General features: G+C 43.5%; 1 protein-coding gene across 1 annotated transcript in view; it reads left to right on the forward strand.

The window, feature by feature from the left end:
- The first annotated feature begins 1,417 nt into the window (after positions 1-1,417).
- Positions 1,418-21,232, forward strand: part of LOC8042353 (solute carrier family 25 member 35) — a 43,535-nt gene continuing 23,720 nt past the window's right edge. Inside the window, exons 1-2 of the mRNA XM_040211211.3 lie at positions 1,418-2,882; positions 14,441-14,659. Coding sequence (XP_040067145.1) covers positions 2,508-2,882; positions 14,441-14,659 — 594 coding nt within the window. The 5' untranslated portion in view covers positions 1,418-2,507. The remainder of the gene's footprint in view (positions 2,883-14,440; positions 14,660-21,232) is intronic.

The raw sequence follows: 21,232 nt of genomic DNA on the forward strand, positions 1-21,232 counted from the left end.
CATGGGATGCGCGTGCCGGGGAAAAATCCCCGGGATTTCTCTCTCGTGTGAATACCCCTTAAAGGGATACTGAACCGAAATTTCGAGCTCACAAAACAAGGCCGGGCGGATAGGCGGTAGCTACAAAACCAAAAAATATCACTCTTACCGCGATATATCTAACGAATCGCCGTATTTTTTCGGAAAAGAAGTGCGCCATTGAACCCGGCCGACGAGGCCGACGAAACAAGGCACGTCACGATTCCCATTCTCTCTCGTCCTCGGTACGCCCCGTCAAGCTGGTGAACCGAAGCGAGGAGGAGAGAAGCGAGGCCGCTTCTCCTCATTCTCAAATTCTCCCGGAGGACTGTTACGTCAAAGAACTCGCTTGATCGCGCCCTTCGTCTCCAAAAGTACGGCCATCCGTTTGAGATATCGATGTACGAGTGATGTTTTAGAGTTCGTAGCGTCCCATTCAACACTTCTGCAGCTTTACTTTGCGAAATCTAAATTTCGGTTCAGTATCCCTTTAAACATGCAGCCTCTATTAACAAAACAGTGGCCGGGGACTTTTCAGGCATTTCCCCATCTAGTACTGTTGAATTTGTTCTGAAGATTGGGCGGGGGGCCATAATATAGTTTTATTGGAAATGACCGATTTTCCTTCACCCGTTACCGTTCTTACGCCACTACCCACATCATATCAGCACAACGCAATACACGCCTAAAATCCTACACCTGCTCTAGTTTCTTTCTTTTTTCGTCAATAAAACTATTTAACCCGACAAAAAATTATCGCCAAGTTTTTTTGTGTTTTTTTTTTTTTTTTTTTTTGAAAGAGAGGGAGTGGGGGTTTGATGGTTTTTGGGATTTCCCTGACTTTCAAGTTGGTAAAAGATTAATAAAAAAATCCCCCCCCCCCCCCCCCCCCCCCCACACACACACACACACACACACACACTGATCGCATCGCCTGTGTCCGGTCCCCGAGGCGCCAGTACCGTTTAATCGTAAGTGCGCTAACCAATGCTAATTAATTTTTTTTTTAATAAAAACAAAAACATTTGTTTGAAATTATTCTAATTCCGAAACCAGAACCACTAATATTTCCATAGACCCGTCGAGACTGCCAACACGCCAGTGTCACAACAAAAAGTTGATAACTTCTAAACCACTCTGTTCCAGTTTCCCGCGACAAAATCGCGCCGCACCAACGTCTTCGTACCTCCGGACCTCGTGGTACAACGACCGCGCCTTCGCACGCAATACGCTATGGTGGCTATTCCGGCTATTCACCTAACCTTTTTGCTATTCACGCACTAGGAGTGCGGCTTAGAATCCACCGCTGTCCGTACTCATAGTTCGAGTAGGGAAACAGTGGCCGCTAGGTAGCGTATGTCATCGTCCAACTCCAGAGTTCGCTAGGCTTTATTGCTTTAGCCATCTATTTCCCCTAAAGAGAAACAAAACAGAAAGCTGGTAGCGGACGTTTTGTTTAAAAATAAATGCGGAAGAATTTATCCTTCACTAGGTCAATGGCCTCAGCGTGCCTCTCGCACACACTTGCTTTATAGCAGCGGAGGTACTACCGGTACTACTACGGACTGCGGTGAAGTTTTTGCGTAAGCGTCTTTCCGCAAACGAACACCAGTCGCCCGCAGGCCCTCAAGCCAGCAAATGCACGTGTGCCGGTGATGCTTCGTGGTAATTATTCCCTTCATTTCCAAAATTAACTAGAGTCGCAGCCAGTATGCCCGAGCAGATTCACCGATGAATGCTCTTTACGACTTCTGAGAGCTTTGTACTAGCGTAAGGTAACCGTCGTTGGGAGTCGCTCCTCCCAACTCTAATCGCGGGTTCAAATTTTGTTTTTCTTTTCTTTTCTTTCTGTACAGTAGGCTGCGTCGATTTTCATTCATTGGTTTCTCAAGAATCCAACGCTAGTTTCCGTCGATTTACGCCGATTCTGGGGCGTCTGCCTCGAGAATAGCGTTCCGATCGAGTGATTTCGTAGCGAGTAATGCCACTTCTTGCATTGGACCGCTCAAACTCTTTTTCCTATAAATAGGCTATCAGTGGACTATATCGCGGAGTTTGCGGCACAAGCCGACTCGACGTTGAAGCGACCGGCAGCTCGCGGCACGAATCATTTGGTAGCAGACGATCGGGGGGGTCTACGTTCTCGTTCCTGTAGCTTGTTGCCATAGCGCCGCTACGATTTGACTTCTGCTCCGACTTGAACTGCTTGAACGTTGCACCGGTTGCTGTCACTTCTCATCGGATCGCCGTCGCGCTCACCTCTGCAACTTACGGTTTCAAACCTCTTTGGGCGCTTTTCCTTCTGTTTCCAAGGGACGCAAGTAGCTCTGCACACATCGACTTTAGTAGCACGACAAAGCGAGTTTTAGCAGACGAACGCTCTCTCGTTTACCTAAAAACAAATTAACGTCTTAACTCGAAAAAAAAAAAATCGATACTGGTTTTTGCAATTTTCCAGCATACCTTTTTATTTGCCGTCACTCTTGAGCATGGAATTTCTGCTGGGCGGACTGGCCGCGTGTGGTGCTGGCTTTTTCACAAATCCCCTGGAAGTGGTCAAGACACGTATTCAGTTGCAGGGCGAGCTCCAAGCTCGCGGTCGCTACACTGTTCACTACCGCAATGTGTTTCACGCGTTCTACGCCATCGGCAAGCACGACGGGCTCCGGGCCCTGCAGAGCGGGCTCTCGCCCGCTCTCTGGTACCAGTTCTTCATGAACGGCACCCGGCTCGGCGCCTACCACATCATGGAAGACCTGCACCTGACTAAGAACAAGGACGGCAGTCTCAACGTCATCAAGAGTATTGCCGCGGGCGCTGCGGCCGGCTGCGTCGGCGCCTTCGTGGGGAGTCCTCTCTACCTGGTGAGTGACTACGTTGCTCTTTCTTTTCTGTCCTTATATACAAAATAATCATGAACAAAAAATACAGCGCCTTTTTTTTTTGTTTGAGAGTCTAGAGTTCCGTCCAGACGGAACAGTAGCAGACGCCCTAGAGTTCCGTCCAGATCAGGGGGGTTAAGGTGGGTGAGGAGGAGTGGAAAATCACGTACGCCGACATCCTGGGTCCCAAGTGAAAGATCGCGAAAGAGCGACAGAACACGAGAGAAAGAAACCAATCTTGCCAGCTGAAGGACGACAGTCGCAATGGTAATCGCGAAGACTGAAAACTCTCAGCAATATAAATAGTGATAATTTAGCGTTGTAAACTAAATTTTGAGCTATTCTAACGCTTACAAAAAGCAGTATATTCATTACGCTGCATTAACTTCCCTTCTGTCGAAATCTCTGAAATCTGGTGGTTGCGCGGTTTCGTATTCCTGGGGCGCGGCCATCCGCGAAGCCGGTGATCTTGGTTATCTGGTTTAGTTTAGTGTTGACAGAAGGCCGTACATCTATGCGCTATGCAAAAAGAAAGCTTCGAAAGGAACGCGAATATCTTTCCACCAATAAGTTTGTGTATTGTGGAAGTTCATGAACCTGCTTTGATGATATAACTATATTTGTGAAATCGAAGGCAGTTGGTAACCATGTGTGGGACCCCGAGGGTCTGCCTGCATGCTCCGCTGCTTGCGGAAGCCAGAATGCATGGAAAAATGGCGGACCTTTTTCTTCTAGAGTTAGTATGTATGATCTCTATGGTCCATATGGAACTATGGCAGGCCCAGCAGAGTTCCGTCCAGACGGAACAATAGCAGTTCGGCTTCCGGAACGACAGCAAGCCTCATAGAGCCCCGTTTGTTCGTTCCCAAGTGTCCAGTAGAGAGTATTGTTCCTTTTCGTGTCCATGCTAGAGGGACGATAACAAGCTCGGGCAATTTTTCGGGATGCCAAGGGTGTTTGTTTTTTTTTTAGAAATTATTCACCAGGTGGAGCCACAATACTGGCTTCTTATTATGCAAACCTAATTACAAAACTATGCGCTGCAATCAAGGAGAAACGTTGTGGGAAGTGGAGACTGGGAGTACTCCTTCATTACGACAATGCACCCAGCCTCAGGTTTTGCATTCGAGTGGTTGTCATTCCTAAATAAAGCTTTGAAAATGATATCTACTGCATTCACTGTATCTGGCTCCCTGTAGCTACAAATTCTTTAAAAAAAACAAAAAAAAACAACGAAAGAAACACTTGTCTGGGAGGAGATTTTTAATGTGTATATGGAGGTAATAGAGGCCAGAGGATGCAAGGTTTGCAGAGGTTGGATAAACTGTTTTCGAGGAAGCAGCAGAAATGTTATGGGATTGCTGGGACAAGTGAATTTAACTTGAAAGACTAAATTAAAATTAGCTTAGGAACATTGCCAGCTGTTACTCTGGAAAGAGTCAGGGGTTGAACATGTAGACCAACACACGGCCTTGACGTCACGCGTCTGTGGAGGCGCTGTCGACGGCACTGCGCATGCGCAGAAGCTTCACTTCACGCGAATCCGGTTTCTGCGCATGCACAGTGCCCACACCTGGTGTGGGCAAACGCGGGCTTGTTTGTAAACAGCATGTCGGTCTATAGGGATCAACTTCCGTGCATGCTGGATGGAGCTTCAGTGGCGCGTTGCTCTTCTGTCTGGACGGAACTTTAGTGGTGGCTATAGTTCCCTCTGGACGGAACTGTAGTGGTAACAGTTGTTCCGTCTGGACGGAACCCTAGCCGAAGCCTTTTTGTTATTACAAAACGTAAACCATGCGTTTCCAAACGCTCCGTCTCCCTACTCAAATATAGCCCTAGCAGTCCCAACCAGATGCCTAAGTGTTGGAACAAACCGTTACCTTCTTATAACTGATCTTCGGAAGTTTTCAATGGTAAAATGGCTTTGGCTACAGACAGGGATGGGCAGAATACATGCAAATATGTATCGAAATACAAATACAAAATACTTCGTCAAAAATGTATTTAATTACAAATCTAATTACATTTCCATAAAAGCATTTAAATACAAGATACAAATACAACAAGATGTATTTGGTCTCCTCCAAATACTTTTCCAAATACATTCCTCAAACTTTGCGTCAGCGACTTCAGGGCATCTGCAACGGGTTTCTGGGTATCTCATTTTAATTTTGCATCGCACACTCGGGAGTTAGTGTGCGAGGCTTTAGTGACGTAATAGAAATATAATCACAAAAAAAGTAATCAGCTTGGACGTAATAGGTGAAAAAAGTACAGAGATTCAGCAGCTTTTTTTTGTCGATTACATTTTGGTATAGACCAACAAAGAACCGAGACGACCAAGATGCGCAGCACTAGCTAGAGAATTCTTTATTGTTGCAACTAGCACCAGTTACGAAAATATGGACGACCCGCGCATTTAGAATGTTCCAGACAAAAATATGGATGGAAATCAGGCTGGAAAGCATCACAAGTTGCCACAGGCACTTATTTAGCCAGTCCTGTGAACGTCGATTTCACCACTATTCTTGCACTGGACTAGCACCGTAATCACAAAGTCACTAAACGCTTGTGGTTGATTGAGAGACACTGCATTCGGTGCAGAACGCAGTTTTCTTCCTGCACTGGACAGTGACAATAAATTTGAGTGATGTATTTCCGCCCACAAAATTGTATTTAATTGCAATTGTATTGGAAATACCCACGTTTTAGTATTTAAATACACACGTCAAATACATTACCCAATTCGTAATTAAATACAAATGCAAAATACACAAAGTATTTGAAATACGTATTTCAAATACTTGTATTTGAAATACTGCCCATCCCTGGCTACAGAGGTAACAATGTGTTATTAAAGGTCGGAGGCTTGAAATCGAGGTGGAGCATCTCCAGAATCCTGACTGTAAACTGTATTTCAAGTTAATTTACAAACATTAAAACTAAAAAAGAAAAAAAGGATTGTGACTATTTTGAAGTTTTCCAGAGGTACATATTCACTGTTGCTGCACCCTCGAAAGGAAGGGTGCACAATGAAACTGGTTATATCAATTCAGCAGTGTACTTATAAATCTTATCACCTTCATTTCTGTTGTTCATTCAAAGGCTTGGTACTACGTGTTTTCACATGCGCTTGCCAATTAACAACATTCACAACCTACCAAACTTCACTAGCAGTACGGTGTAGCAACCGTCAAGAGCTGGAAGATGTGTTTCGCCATTGTTTCATGTGCCACGGTATGAATGGAAAAAGAAACACTTTTAATGGTTGTGAGCTCTATACCCATTTTCACCTCAAGGAAAAAGCAAGTTTTGAGCATCGTTCATACCCGGCACGAGATTCGGTTGTGGGCGGAAAAAGTGTTGCATTTGTAAAGTGTACATCTTGATGAGATAATGTATATTTAGTCTAAAAATTTCCTTCATATATCTCAACTTGCCACATATAGGGGGAAATTAGTAATGCTCTGCTATAGTCGGTTGCAAGCTAAGAAAAAAACTGAAATGCCTTTCAGAGGGAAATGTAATCCTACGCCGAGAAACGCCAGCCAATCGTTTTCATGACGTCACGATTCCGTGGACCAATCGCGATCCTTTTGAAGAAAAAAAAAGCTCAACATGGCTGCTTGCCTTAGCAACGCGACGCTAGTTTCTCGTGACAATTATCCTGCTTTTTTGCACCGTGTTTTACGTGCCCGAGGTTACGTCGCGAAATCTTAATGGTATCGGCTTGCGTTTGCAGCAGTTTTTGCGCGACAACGTGAGAATCCAGTGACGCTATCGCCAACGAAAATTTCGAAGCGGGCGCGAGGCTTAGCACTGCTGGCCGCTGTTCAAAACCTGACCTTGCTTGTGCTTCTTGAAGAACCGCTTTGGTGTCGCCGGTAAGGCTGCACCAGGCTGTTTCGTCCAAGAAGAATCAGGGGAATCGCTTTCCGATGTCACCTCAGTGGGATCCATGACGGAAGACAAAGAGAGCGGGGCGCGGTGGTGGTGTCGATGACTTGGAAGGGTGCCGATTTGTCAAAACCCGAAAAGTATAATTATTCTTGTTTTCTATTCATCCAACAAAATAAAGGCACACATTTCGTGTGCAAAGCCCACAAAACTAAGTAAGTCACTAAATATTTATTATTTGCAGGAACTATAAGTGCTTCGCTTTCCCTCAATCGAAGGCGCTGGAAGACGGTATGTTAGACAGTATCTTGGACAGAAAATGAATTGGGAAGACGGTACATTGGACATGACTTTCTTTCTTTACTAAACAGCTATTTCGTTAACAAAAACATATTCTAACTTATTTAAATGTCCTGAATGAATTAAATAAATATGGTAGTAGTTTAAGACACGTTTCCTGGAGGAAGAAAAAGCAACGTTGCTAGCGAACTACTTTCTCAACGGCGGAGGCACTTCAGATGGGCGCAATGCGCTTGTGGGTATAGCTAAAAGATCGTTCTCAGGTTGCATCCGACTATAGACGCTTTACACACACGCCAGAATACAGCCGCCATTGCTGACCTTCTCTTGTTTTACCGAGATACCGAGCCACTGAAATTGGTGTGGACGAGCCTCCACAAATGCCTATACTGGGGAGAAAGACAGAATAAAATCTAGGATGGCAATGACCTAGCCTGCTATGGTAATAATGAAGTGAAGTAAACGAAATAAGGGGAAACAAAACTGAAGGTCAGTTATGGCGGCACCCATGCACAGCTGCTGCAAAGCGTCTATAGAAGCCGGACCTTTTTTTTACTATGGTTCTTGAGGTGAAAACTGGTATGGTTGCCCTCAAAGATGTGATTTGGTGGTCACTGTTTTTTCTGTTGAACCTGGGATTTCAAGAATCTGTCTAAGAGTGAAATGTGAAATTATAGTCTAGTTCATTTGGGCAGCAGGATTGGGCTTAAAAATGACATGTGAAAGCAACACCTTTGTGTGAATCTTGGTGAGTCGAAGCAGCACTGCTTGGAGATTTGTTTTATGGGCGCACATTTCAAAGGTTCGGAAAATATTCACACGGATGTCATGAGTTTTATAGCCCCCATGAGTGTTGCTGTTGAGCTTGTATGCTGTGTAATCTTTATTTTACATTGTAGAATTAGTTGAGGATTGCTCACGGTAAAAGTATGGTAGTGTGTGTGGTGTCATATGAAAGATATGCATTTTGACATAGCCTTGAAATTTGTCGCATACATTAGAAGGGCATTTTGTAGATGTTACATTCCTACTGCATGCTTTTTTAATGCTTTGTCACTGTGAATGCAAATCTTGTAATGGTGTGTAAGAAAGAGCTTAAAGGAGCTGTGCAACTATTTCAGGGCTTTGCTTAAATAATTGTGGAAGTTGATGCCTTGCACTTCTGCAGTGAACTACAGAAAACAGATTTTGCCTGGATACTCTAGTTTTTATTTTAAAATATGAAAAAGATCCAGGTTTTTGCCGCCTCTCAACTCGTACATCATCTTCCGGGTCACGTGCGCAGTGACATCACTTGAGTAGGCGCGGGGTTCCGGAAAAGTTCTCTCTTTAGAGCCATCAGCGAGCAGCGAGAACTCATCCGCTCGCGACCGCGTGACCACGGGCTGGCGGGCGCCTCGCGAAATATACGGTGAAAGGAGGAGAGTCTCATCCGGGTCCGGCCATACCCGTCCTTGCCCGTCCGGCGCTGTCCCCCTCCCCCTCTGGCTTCTGGCGGCTATTCGCGGTTTTGTGGACCTAGGATAGATGGCGCCACTAAAACTCCGTATAATAAAAGTTTTGTCGATGATACCAGGGTTTTGACGCATTTATATATATATGTTGGAACGACAAGATTTATAGAAAAGTTACCTTTTATCGAGCAGGTATTCGCACAACTTGCTATATTTTTACAACTACCCAAGTGACGTCACGCCGCTTGTTTCTCATGGCCGCCGCTCGCGGCTGCAGGTCGGGAAATATTCTAAGTTTTGCCTCGCTATTACGCGGCGGAATCGCAACATTTCGATGAAAGGAGGTGTGTTTTCTGCCATTTGTGACACAGTGAACAATATCAAAAGCAGAAAATGCCAATTCTTTCAACGTTAAAATCGTTGCACAGCTCCTTTAAAGAACCATGCTATTTCTGAAACAAATAGAATGGTAAATTAACATGCCTCGATAATAATGACAATTACAGTTGTAGTCACGATTATAACCTAATAACGAGCATTTGTGAGGTGGGGTCATTTTATCGACTTTATTCAGGATAACGCTAGAGTAATATTTTATGTTTGACGTTTAAACATGTAGAAATCTTCGGTTATTGCACAAACTAGGGGTTCGACCCTCAAGGTTCCACATTTTTAGGTTTTATATTGACCAGATATCAGAAGCTAGAAATATGATTTTGTTTTGTTTGAAAAAGAAAACTGGAAGAAATGAAGTATTTATGAAAAATACTATGTTTTTTTTTCAGAATAAAATTTAATAAATACCGATACGCTATGTCAAAATTAGCTTACATGATATATTTTTGAGCTTGCCACACATATTCCTGCTCCTGCAAGGCCATTTGCCTTTAGGTTCCTTATTTGTGGTTCCTGACTCACTGTGGCTGCTCATGAATTTGTAAATAGCTTTTTGTTTTAATTAGAATAAATATATATATATATATATATTTTTTTTTTATTTGGGGTATATTTATCGAGTGAAGTTGGGCTTTACTTGAAAACATCCTACTCTGTTCTAAAATGTGGGCCATTTGTTTGAGAACAAAGCACATGCTTCAGTACATTGTTTCCTTTACCTAAATTACTTTAATAATCTTTCTGGTCAGCGAGGATTCTTAAATTTATTTCCTAGATGTATTGAACCGAATTTAAATTTCTAGCACAGTCTGCACCAAAAAGATGATCAAACATTAAATATTTTTTAAAGAGTATATGTGTGGTGTGTTCATTATTGCACCCTACCAGCCAAATGAGAAGCAGAGTCTTTGCTTTCATTCTTGTAGTATCTGAACTATGCCTGGAAAATAATGTTTATAATTATCCAAGTTTCTGCCAGTTTTTCGACTCTCAAGTCATGCCAATCCGCATAGAGTTGCATCACCTACCCCTACCCGTTTGTCAGAGAGATACACTTTCTTGTTTATACTGATAAAGAAATTCTCAGTCAAGAGAGAGATGTTGTTTTCTGCTACCTCCTCTCCCCTTTGCAGACCAGTGAGATATGCAGAATCCAAGAGAGAACTGCACTGTCACCTTGTTGTGTGTGTATATTCCTTCATATCTATATCCAAGTGAGCAGTCTTATCTAAGTTGGCTCTGCTCCCCTCCTATATCAGTAAAGATGTCTGGAGTGCTTTTCTTTATCAGGCTGCAAGTTGTGTTTGTAAGGAAAAAAAAATTTCTGGACTATGACAAAGCAGAATTGCAATATCTTCTTTACTTTTCTTTTTTGTTTTTACACTCCAAAAAGTAGACTGGAATCTGCAAGAATGTTTTTTGGGATCTTATTATACTTCAATCAAAAGCAAGAGCCAAGTCAGGGTGGAAGACGCACTGTAGGCAAAGGGCTAAGAGCTCAATGTCACATGTATTCACTAGGCTTGATTTGCTAGCTGAGGATGAGGAGTGCCCTGCGGAAAAAGGGGGGGGAGGGGGAGGGGGAGGGGGAGGGGGGAGAGGAGAAGGAGAGGAGAAGAGGGAGGGGAGAGGGGGGAGGGGAAGGAAGGGGGAGGGAGAGAAGGGGGGCGTGGGTGCGGCAGTGATGATGCATTTACAGCACAGGCAATACTTTAGCTTGAGTAATGGGTGCAAAGTGAAATCTGAACCTGTACATTCTTCATTTAATTCTATCCAGATTTCCATGTTTTTGCTGCTTTTTGAAAACAAACCTGGTGTAGTACAACCATTAAAGAAATACTGAAAAGAAAAAAAAAAATGTTATTTTTAAACAGTCTGGTTGGGACACACATGTCAACAAATAAATTTTACGCAAAAAGAAACAACAAAAAATTTTAGAGCAATATTGACAGCGTGAGACGCGTTTTAGTCGGTAGTCACCTCTTTCCACTTGTTTATTTTCTCGGCATTTCGGGCACGTGGAGGAGAGGTGGATCAGCTTGGCCATCACGTTGAGGTGGAGGAAATGTATGACCATCTCAATGAGGTGGAAAAAGTGTATGACCATTCTGTGACGTCATGGACTTTGCACGCAGAATTTAAAATAAATCTTGCGCCGTCAGTATTGCTCTAATTTTTTTTTGTTTCCGTAAATTTTTTTGTGTGTGTCCTAATCAGACTGTTTAAAAAAAAAATTTTTTTCTTTTAAGTGGTTTTTTAAGCCTCCTGCTTCAGAGCATTTCTGTCTCCCTGCAGCCGGCTTTTCCTGAAAGTAACTTGATGAAGGAAACCCAAACTGTTGCCCCTTGGAAGGCAGCAAGATTATCATATGACTGGTTGCTCACGTAATATAATAAAAGGTCAGTTAACCATCAGGTTCTTCACAAGGAATTTCTCGCATTACAAGAGAAATATCAAGACTATGTACAATTCTTTAATGATGGGGGCAAAAGCTCATCTTTCGTAGGTTCCGCAGTATATTTGGCACACTTTAGTAGAGCGAGACATATCGGCAGTGTTGCAAGTCTTTTCACTGCTGAGCTTTACGCTGTGCTCATGGCACTTGAACACATCTTAGAAGATCGTGTGAGGAAAACTATTTTGTTTGTGGGATTCCCAGGGTGCTCTACTTGCTGTATGCTTTCTTAACGTTACAAAGAATTGCCTCGTACAGCAAGCGCGTGTTCAGATGAATCGTGCTCTCCTACTTGGCCTTAAAACTATGCTGGGTGCCAAGCCATGGGGATATTCCAGGTAATGAAGCAGCAGATAGATTGGCTGTCTCTGTTAATGGTGGCCTAAATACATTGGTTGGCCTACCCTATGAGGATTTTAAGCCAGTTAGAGAAATATTCAGTTTATGAAGTTAGGCAGTTAGTGTGGAATTAAGAAACAGACAAGAAACTACATAATATCGCACCTTGTTTAGAATTATGGGAGAGTTCCCACCCGAGGAACAGTTACCACGAGGTTTTGATGTGCCGCTTCTGTGTTGGTCACGCACGTTTAATGCATCTATATTTTCTTTAGGATGACGATACCCTGCAGTGTGAGCATTGTGGCAAAACGTTGACTGTCGTGCATATTCTGTGGCACTGCAGGTACTTGATCAGAAACGATGAGCATGTTTTGCTTGTATTTTTGGATCCCATCTTCCATTTCATCCCATATTGTTTTGCTAGGAGATGAACCTCTTTTGCCATGTATTTATTTGCATTGCAGATAATTGCCTATTGATTATAACTTTTATTCTTACCTGATGTCCATATCTTTTACACAATTCACATTCACACTTTTAATGCATCACCAGCTACTATAGCTCTGTCTTCTCCTTAACCTTTTTTCTGCAATAGTTTATGCACCTGGTGCATTTTAGCCTAGTTGCTCTCGTGCCATTAAACTCCAGTCAGTCAATGAACTGCAATATTAATATTTTTCTAAGCGTTTATTCCGGTGGGTTAGCCCTGTTGAGCACACTTCATACCGAGCACCGGTGCACTGCGAAGAAGCACACTTAACGGTGTAACCCTCTGCAATCAACACTCGGGAAAAGTATGAATATCGCAATTGCATGCTTGGGAAAAAAGCAAACCTTCAAAGCGGGATAGTGCGCGCTCGCGCCTGGTGTATTTAAAGAGAAACGGAAACTTTGGGAAAGTTGATACCTACATTGGAGTAAAATTTAAAAAAATAGACTATGGGAAGTTAAGCTATGATGAATGATGAAGATAGGTTGCCCTGACAACCTGTGTACATCATTTCGAGATACTTTTTTTGTTTTTAATTTGAGATTGAATAAAGAGTATTAGCATATGGCAAGATCAGTAAATCCACTCAGGTTTAGCTGGGCATCTCTATAGGTTAATTTTATATGAAATCCTTGTTTACTTGCCATCCCAAAGTATAAAACTTTCTGAGGTCACGGTCGATATATGTAGTTAGATTAAAATTAGCTTATAAATGGACAAGTGGAAGCTCGGGAACAACCTTCACGAGCTTAGCTGGGTTTTAGTTTAAGGATGGTGCAACAGTAGTGAAAGGCTCGCAGAAACTATTCAATATTCAATTAGAAAATATTTGGCCAAAAACCGCTATTCGCTTCAAACTCAAAATCCACTATTTGCACATGACTACAAATCTTGGATCATTGAAAACCGGGCCTTACCGTTTATCTCGTCAAGCTTCATTCAGAACAACAGGTCATTGTACTTCTGGGTCACGACAAAAGCCACTGCTCCAGTTTCCAGCCTAAACCATACAATTTATGCTTCTTGGGCGGAGGAGGGGTTGTCTTCTTGTAACGGTGAGCTATGCACAATGAAGATTTCATTGAAGGGGGAAGGGGGCAGTTGAAGCTCTCATATTACACCCACTCCACCTCGCGCAGCCACAAGGTAGGGGATGGAAAAGGACGGGATGAAAAAAAGCTTCCCAGTGACTAACTCCAGAAGTTCAGTGACTTTAAGGTATCAACGTTAATCGAAGCAACACTTGTTTGCAAGTTTTGCCGTGAAATAGATTGGTATTACCAATGGCATGGGTGCCAATGTCAAATCCAGCTGAAGAAATATTATTTGATGCAAGTGCATTCTTTGAAATCTAGCATCACGTTTACACAGGATATCATTTATTTTTATTTTGAAAATAAGAAATGCTACCTCGAAATTTCGGAGAATTGTATATGCAACAAAAAAACTGAATTTTTGGCAAGAAATAGACTCGGAAATACACCCTTCGAATTTGACCAAAAATGAACTTTGAAATGCAAAAACCTACATATGTTCCACACATATTTTTATCATTTCTTGGCAGAAATTCAGATATAGCATACTTTTAGGCTTTCCATTTTACGGAAATTATTTTGTTTCTGAGCAAAACATGTTGAATAAGCAGAGTTTAAATCTATGACTAGCATTATTTTTGTCATGGGAGAAACTTTCTAACTGCAGCCTTTCAGCATTTCCCTCAGTCTGAAGTAAACTGATTTTTCAGGAACTCTTTGCAGTTAACCGAAAGCTTGAAAACTGGAGCCCCAAGAGGAAAGGAGGAATTAATGGTTTTCACAGGTGTAGCTGAACCATTATATTTTATTATTTCTAGATTTAGCTTTTCCTTCCCCTAGAAGTACAGGTCAGTGGGATGTATACTTTTCAAATTTAAGTATTTCATATTGTGGAAACTATGCTTGGCAGCATGTTCCTTTTTGGTCATAATATATAAATACATTTTCTTTAAACCTTTCACCGTCACAAGACTTAAACTATCCTGCATTCTGTTCAGCATATCACCAAAAGATTTGACTTCGTTGCTCTACACGGGTGTTCTACTACATCTGTGCCGAGGGGTGCTTACCAGGAAGCCGCGAGCCATGCTTGGGCTTGTGAAAAGCCGCATGTGTGTTGCAAGCCGCAGTTTGGCCACCCCTGGTTTATAAAGTTGCTGCTCCTCCTCCAGGTGAAGGTGCAGCTCCAGGCACAGTCCAACGCCCCGATCGCAGTGGGCTACCAGCACCACCACGAGGGCATGCTGACGGCCTTTGTGCGCATCTACCGTGAGAACCGGCTCTGGGGCCTGTGGAGGGGAGCCAGTGCGGCCGTGCTCCGCGTTGGCTCGGGGTCGGCCGTCCAGCTCTCGACCTTCTCCAAGGTCAAGGCCCACATCAACCAGTTTGCAGTGAGTGGTGTAACCCTCTCCCCAGTGCACTTTTCCGTCTAGAGTTGGGTGCTCTTGACGCCCTATGACCTTGGCAGTTTCTGCACTTCTAAAATGGAAGCAATCGATCAATTAACGAATCAGCCTTGTGCCCTTCAGGTTTAGCTCTTGCAAAATACTATGTCGGGCGACAAGGAATTACCTCGGTTGCACCGCCTATCAACAGGGATGACATGTATCAGACCTGGAATTGTGGGGGAATTTGGTCGGCTCGCAAAATTTTGAGGGTAAAAGTAGAGAATATACAAGTGGAACAAAACGAGAGTCGAAGATTTGTGAGTGGCGTTTAGTTCACTGTGTGTTTTTGTTGACCTGATGGGCTCCAAAGATTTAAACACAAACAACTTTTAGGTGTATCCATGGTTTAATAAATAATTAGTCGACAATCGTGCAAGTGTCATTGGAGGCTCTGAAAGCAAAGAAGCTTGTTTTGTTCCATACTTGCGGTAGGTCACGAGCTGCATCGTAGCATCATTGGAGTCGTTCGTGATGGTGGGCCATTCTCTTCAAAATATTCAGGGAATTTTGATTAAGCGGTTAAAGAAAATGGGAGGGAATTTAGAAATGTAAGTATGCTAAAGACTGCTTGTTTTTGGCAGCTAATAGTATACCATGGCTTTTGTGTGGGGTCAGCATTGAGCTAGATGAAAACTGGCAAAAGGCATGTCAGTACAGTGTAGGTGGTGAAACTTGTGACCCAGTGATCGGGAGACCTGGTTTCACATCCGACTAATAACCCATTTACTTCTTAATTGTTAATTTTTTTTTATTATTTTGCACATTCACATCTTTTCATTTACATCATTCATCATCTTTTCAGGGCCTCTGAAAAGGCCCTGAAAAGATGATGAAGGTGCACTTTTGACATGCATATAATTTTTATATATATGAAAAGTGTGCAAATTTCAATTATAAATGTCACAGGACACGTCCAAATAACACCTCGCAGTGCCCTGAACTGTGTTTATCCTTTAAACAATCGTTGACGCGCATGCTTTGGTAGAAGTTGCAGACATAGGAGAAGTGGTTTACCCGAGCGTGGAACAGTGCTTCATTAATAAAGGGTCTTACGAAGAAAGGAGTCAAACCTTTGGGAACCATACGTAATTGTAAAATAACAGCTTGGCTAGAAAACATTGTCAAATTATAAGCAGTTGTAAATCAGGAAAGGCCTTTAAAGGATGACAGCGGAGAGAGAACAAACAACATTCCCAGTTCCCGAGCATTGTGTCTGCTTTTTACCGGACAATGCTTGGTCACATACCTTATTCTAGCCGTGTTTTCATGATAGAGACAGAACTGTTCTTGCCTATGCTTTTTGCAGTTTGAATCTTGCCTCATTGAACATCTAGCTCTTTGGGTGCTTGAATGCGTTTCTTGTACTTTAGGAGAGAAAAAACTTGCCACCAATAAAGATGACATTGCATCTCATAGAGAGTGGGTGTACAGGCAGCCAAAATGATATTTTTACATGGAATCGGGAATCTATTGGACTGACAGTGCCATTGAATTGCGAGGTTAGGGAACTACAAAGTATGTAATCTATATTGCATTCATTGAGTTATATTTTAAATTAAAATTCCCCTCATATTTAGGCATGGCCTCGAGCAAAAAGTATTTGCACAAATATTTGTCTGGTATAAATGCTTCTTTTCACGAATTACAGATAATCTTCAGGGGTGGAACGGCTGCGCCATTTGCGCCATTTTGCGCCAGACGCATGTGTCTGCGCCATCCTGCGCCATGTTGCAGAAACTGCGCCACAGACAATATCTCGCGCCATTATGCGCCAAATCGCAAAACGTGCGCCAAAAAAACGTTTTATTTTGTCTTGGTTTCGTTTTATCGACTCGATTGTCAACAATGAGGGCGTTTAGCCTGGTCGGCCTTGCAATGCCTTGTTCTGTTTATTCCCCTTGTCTATCCCGAGTCGGAAGCGCGCGAAAAAACTCTGATTCTAAGCGCTACACCACCTGCGACTGGATTCTTACTCTTCAACCATAAGCGGTAGGGCAAGTAGGCCGAGGTGAGGTCGAGTCGTTAAGCGTCAAATTGCATGAGGCTCTGCGGCCCAGGATCCGGACGTCATCCAGTCGAAAGCAAATGAGCAAAATATTCCTTTTAGTGCTTCATCGTTAGGAGTTGGAACCGCATTCTTGCAAGATAAATCGTGATTTGATAGAAATGAAACGCGGTCCGATCCGAAACCTTGCCTCTCAGCAGCTCTACTTATCTGCTCGGCGTACTTTAACCTTGCTCCTGCTTATCGCTTCGAATACGATAACTCCGTTAATCGTAGTCTGCTGCTTCGATATCGAGTTGCACAATAGGATAAACTCGAAATTTGTTGCCCTGTTCCTCCGTGCAACTGCACGTCGGTTGTTTACGCACGTCACGTGGTTCGCACATATAATTACTATGTCGAGCACGTGTGGGTTGTGCGATAAGCAGAGCTGGTTTGCATCTTGAGCGTCTGAAGGCCACTCAGAAAATATCAAGGACGCTATCTTCAGAAACATAGAGTACTTGCTGTTTGATTCTCATTAAGGTTCACAAAGATTCAAGTTTTCGCATATATTACACTGTTATCCCCTCTACCTAGGTCCCTAACCGCTCATGTTCATCTCTGCTGCTAAGCACAATTGAAATTGCTTTCGTGCTTGTCTAAGATAGAAGCTAAAGTGCAATGCAAACTGATCTGAGCTGCTCCTAGCCTGCTCCAGAATGTAGTTTTAGCTGCTCCCAACCTGCTCCAAAACAGCTGTTTCAGCTGCTCCCGTGGCTGCTCCCAAGTACATTTCATGAGTTCCACCCCTGATCTTTCTAAATAGTTCCTACATGAACCCCCCAAGATGATCAGTGATGGCATGTCTATGGAAAAATTAGCAGTACAAATCCTAGTACTAGTTGAGGTTGAAAGGTGACATTTATGGTCTTTCGGTAATGCTCTGGTCTTGTGATGTTTTATCTTTATGCCCGAAATACTGCGTAAGCAAGCATATGCAAGAAAAGGAGAGGCGTGCCATTTCTGCACAGTGGAGAGGGGTGCCGAGGGACGAGGGCGTTGTCCTAATTTTATGCTGATTAAAACTCTCCACATGCTGATGGCGAGGTTATGCCAGGCAGCTTCCACTCGTGTATATGTGTGTGAGATACGCCTGGTTCTTGTGGCAGGTTTATGAGGCTTTGTGTGTTTGCTAATGCATTCTCAGCATGTCTTGCACCTGAGTGACCCGTATGAGCAAAGTGCTTAGGGACAAAGGGGTTATTTTTTTATGTTACATTTGTGTTGTTGCACATATCAAACCTGTATTCTGTGGGAGCTTTTAACCTCCCAAGGTGGTCGCTAGAAATGATAATCTTTGCATATGCCATATTTCATGTTTAAGACACATTGGGAGTCAAAATAGTGGACATTATGTCAGACCTAACATACAGAGAAAGTAAACAGTGTTTTTCTTAATTTGTGCTTTATATTGCAAATCAAACAAATACAGTATTAGAGAAGAGTCGTACTTCAGTCCCAAAAGATTACCACGCTCTTCTAAAAGTTAGATGCTTCTCGTCTCTGTTTTGGAGAAAAATTTTTGTACCAGCGTTCATACAGTTTGCGTGGCGGAATAGGAAATTTGAGCTTATCTACGAGAAAGACTATTTGTTTGACAGCTTTTTAGAAAAAGTTATTTTCTTGCATTCACTATCATAATGTATGTTGGGTGGCTTATGACAGCTGGCACACTCACCTGCTGTGATGGGTGGTAGCAAGAGATTTTGGTTTGGGGTTTGTTTGTGCATGTCTCAGAACATGATTGATTTTCAGTAAAAGACCTGCCTGTGTTGAGGGCATGTAGAACGGAATCTGTGGTACCACCATCGGTTTAAATGTTATGCTGTTGAAGTGTTGCTGGGACTGAGCTAGTAGCACTGGTTTAGTGTTGCTCGTATTGCAGATCACAGTGTGCATGAGTGAGAATCAAAGCCGAGCCAATCTGCACCAAAACACACTGAAATCTGGTTCACTACAACTTTTTTTTGCCCATTAGGCTCTTCGTTGAGCCTGCGCTATGTCATAGCCGCCTATACAGGTGAAAAGCCTGGGAGTCGAGCGCGAGAACAATAGCCCTCTCGGCAGCTGTAAGAGAGAAAGGAAAATGAGAGCCAACACACCCAGCACTAGGAAAAGCGCGGCGGCCAATTGCTAAACAAAACACCTCGCAGTGACATGCGACCTCATGGCCACAATCACAGGCTCTGTCAAGGCAGAGTGCTTCCCAAAACTGCCGCTCTGGTGCAGTGCCCCTGCCTGCCTCGCTCTTTCTCTCCCAGATTTGGCAACCAGTTCTGGTGTTGACCTCCTGTCTGAGGCACCCAGAGTGGTTGCTAAGATGTCAGAATTGCAGTCATAGAAATTCTGTTTGTGAGAAAAATTAAGGTTTATGCTGGAATTGTATATTTGCGCAAGTAAACTAACTGTCTTTGGGTATCTTTACTAGCCTTCTATGGGTGTCTTTGTTCTGTTCTTTCCCACCTTGAGCTCATAATGTTGGAAGATTTCTTTGAACTTATGGGCATTTTTAGCAAGCCATTAGAGTGGAAATCTCGATTATCTGCAAGTATGGTAATTGAAAGGCCATTCATATGATTGCCTCAACATTGTTTTTGACTAAATGACTTGAGACCCGTGTACAGCAGAAGTTGTAGATTCAAGAGCCTCCATTTTCTGACACCTTTTCTTTTAGATCTGAATTGATCTTTGCTTCCTTTTTTTAAGCTGGGAAGTCTGTTTGTATGTTATAGATTGACCACATCCTTTAAGAAATTGGTTCTGCTAGAGCACATAAAGAAAAGACCAAGGGAAGGGGTTTTGTCAAACCTAGTGCAGGCTCTTTTGTCTGTTTGTTAAAGATCAACTACATCTGCCAAGAAAGCACAACTCAGCCAGAGCAAAACACGATAGGAACAAAGGAAGGTTGATCTCAGAGTTGGGACTAGCTACTCCATATCTGTAACCCCAAAGAATGAAAATGCGGATCTTGTACACTTCCCAGGCGCCAGAATCCATAAAAGTCCTTGGCACATTGATAGTTTACCCCCATGCTGCAGTACAAAAAGCTCCGTCCAAATTGAGAGCTAAAAACATACTTTTGTTTTAGGATCGTCAAAATATTAGGTGCTGGAGAAAATCGCCCATCTGCGTCAAGTTCTTATTTTAAACTCTTTTTGTTCCCATTCCATTCATTGAAAAGCATAGTGAAAGATCCCAAGCATGTACCTGGTCTTGCCACCACGCTGTCTCCTTCCACATGATAAAGTCCGTTGATATCGTCAGCGTTGCCGTGGTAACCAAGCTTCTCTACGGAGGAATACCCGAACACAGCGTCTGAAGCCAGCAATAACAGACGTCATCTTCCAAAAGTCGTCTGCTAATGTAAACCTCGCAACGCTAGCCAAAGTCGGATGGGCCGTCGTATAGGTTGACGCCAAGAGTGGAAAGCGGTCACCTGCCGTACCCTTGACGGTTCCAACAAGGCTTGTTGCACTCTCGGGCCTAAGATTATATTAAAGTTTCCTCTGAGTGAAGCGAGGGGTGTCTATGCGCAGCGCTGACTGTTTGCTTCAAAGCTGACTTGGAGCCCAAGCTAGCTTTGCCGCATTGGTAGCGAACGGCTTTGGAAAACCCCGTAGCTGTAGCTGGCTTCAGATGCTGCATTCGCGTGCGTGTTTATAGACATTCGGCAACCATAGCAGACAGACTTTATTGTGTGGGAGGAAATGGTAGTGGTATCGAGATCAGGTGCATACTTGGTGGGCTCTTTCGCCGTGCTTTTCAATGGGCAGAATGTGAACGAAAAGAGTTAGAAATGAGGACTCGACGCAGACGGCCGATTTTGTCCGGCTCCTAATATTTTATCCAGCCTCATACGAAACGCATGTTTTGGCCATCCAACGGCTGTATCTTTTTTTTTCTTCTTGGAATGTTAGGTGAAAGTATCAAACTGCCAAGTCCTTTTGCTCGGCAACATTACATCGTCCTTTTCTTTCCCCAAGATTCATTTGTTGTGTTTCGGTGTGTACACATTTGTCACCCTTATGTCACGGCGTCTGGATTGCGTCTCCGACTGGTGCGTTTACCGTGTCCCGAAAAGTGGTCCTTCGATTTCTGCCCGACGTCATCGTAAAAGTGTCGCGTTGTCGCCGGCCACGACCCTGGCGGCGTTGCAGCGACGGTGGTGTACGTGGCAGACGCCCGCTCTGCTGCAGGTCGCTCTCCAACTTCTGAAGTTTTGTAAAAGCTTCTGCGGCCAGGAGCTGGGGACTCCGCGTCGACGACGACACTCGCGTTCGCTCTTACTTTTTGCCAGGACTCCTAGCACTGACCGTCGGGACCGTTGCAGCCTCTGCGACATTGTTTATTGCCACTTCGGCGCCACTTCAACGTACGGGCGGGATGGGACGCTCGATGCGTCGGTCGGAGACTAGTTCCAAGCACCACACTTACGCGATGTCTCTGCTTTTTCGTCTGTGACGTGCGCG

Source organism: Ixodes scapularis, unplaced genomic scaffold (assembly GCF_016920785.2).
Source record: "Ixodes scapularis isolate PalLabHiFi unplaced genomic scaffold, ASM1692078v2 PGA_scaffold1__304_contigs__length_218370807, whole genome shotgun sequence".
NCBI lineage: Eukaryota > Metazoa > Arthropoda > Arachnida > Ixodida > Ixodidae > Ixodes > Ixodes scapularis.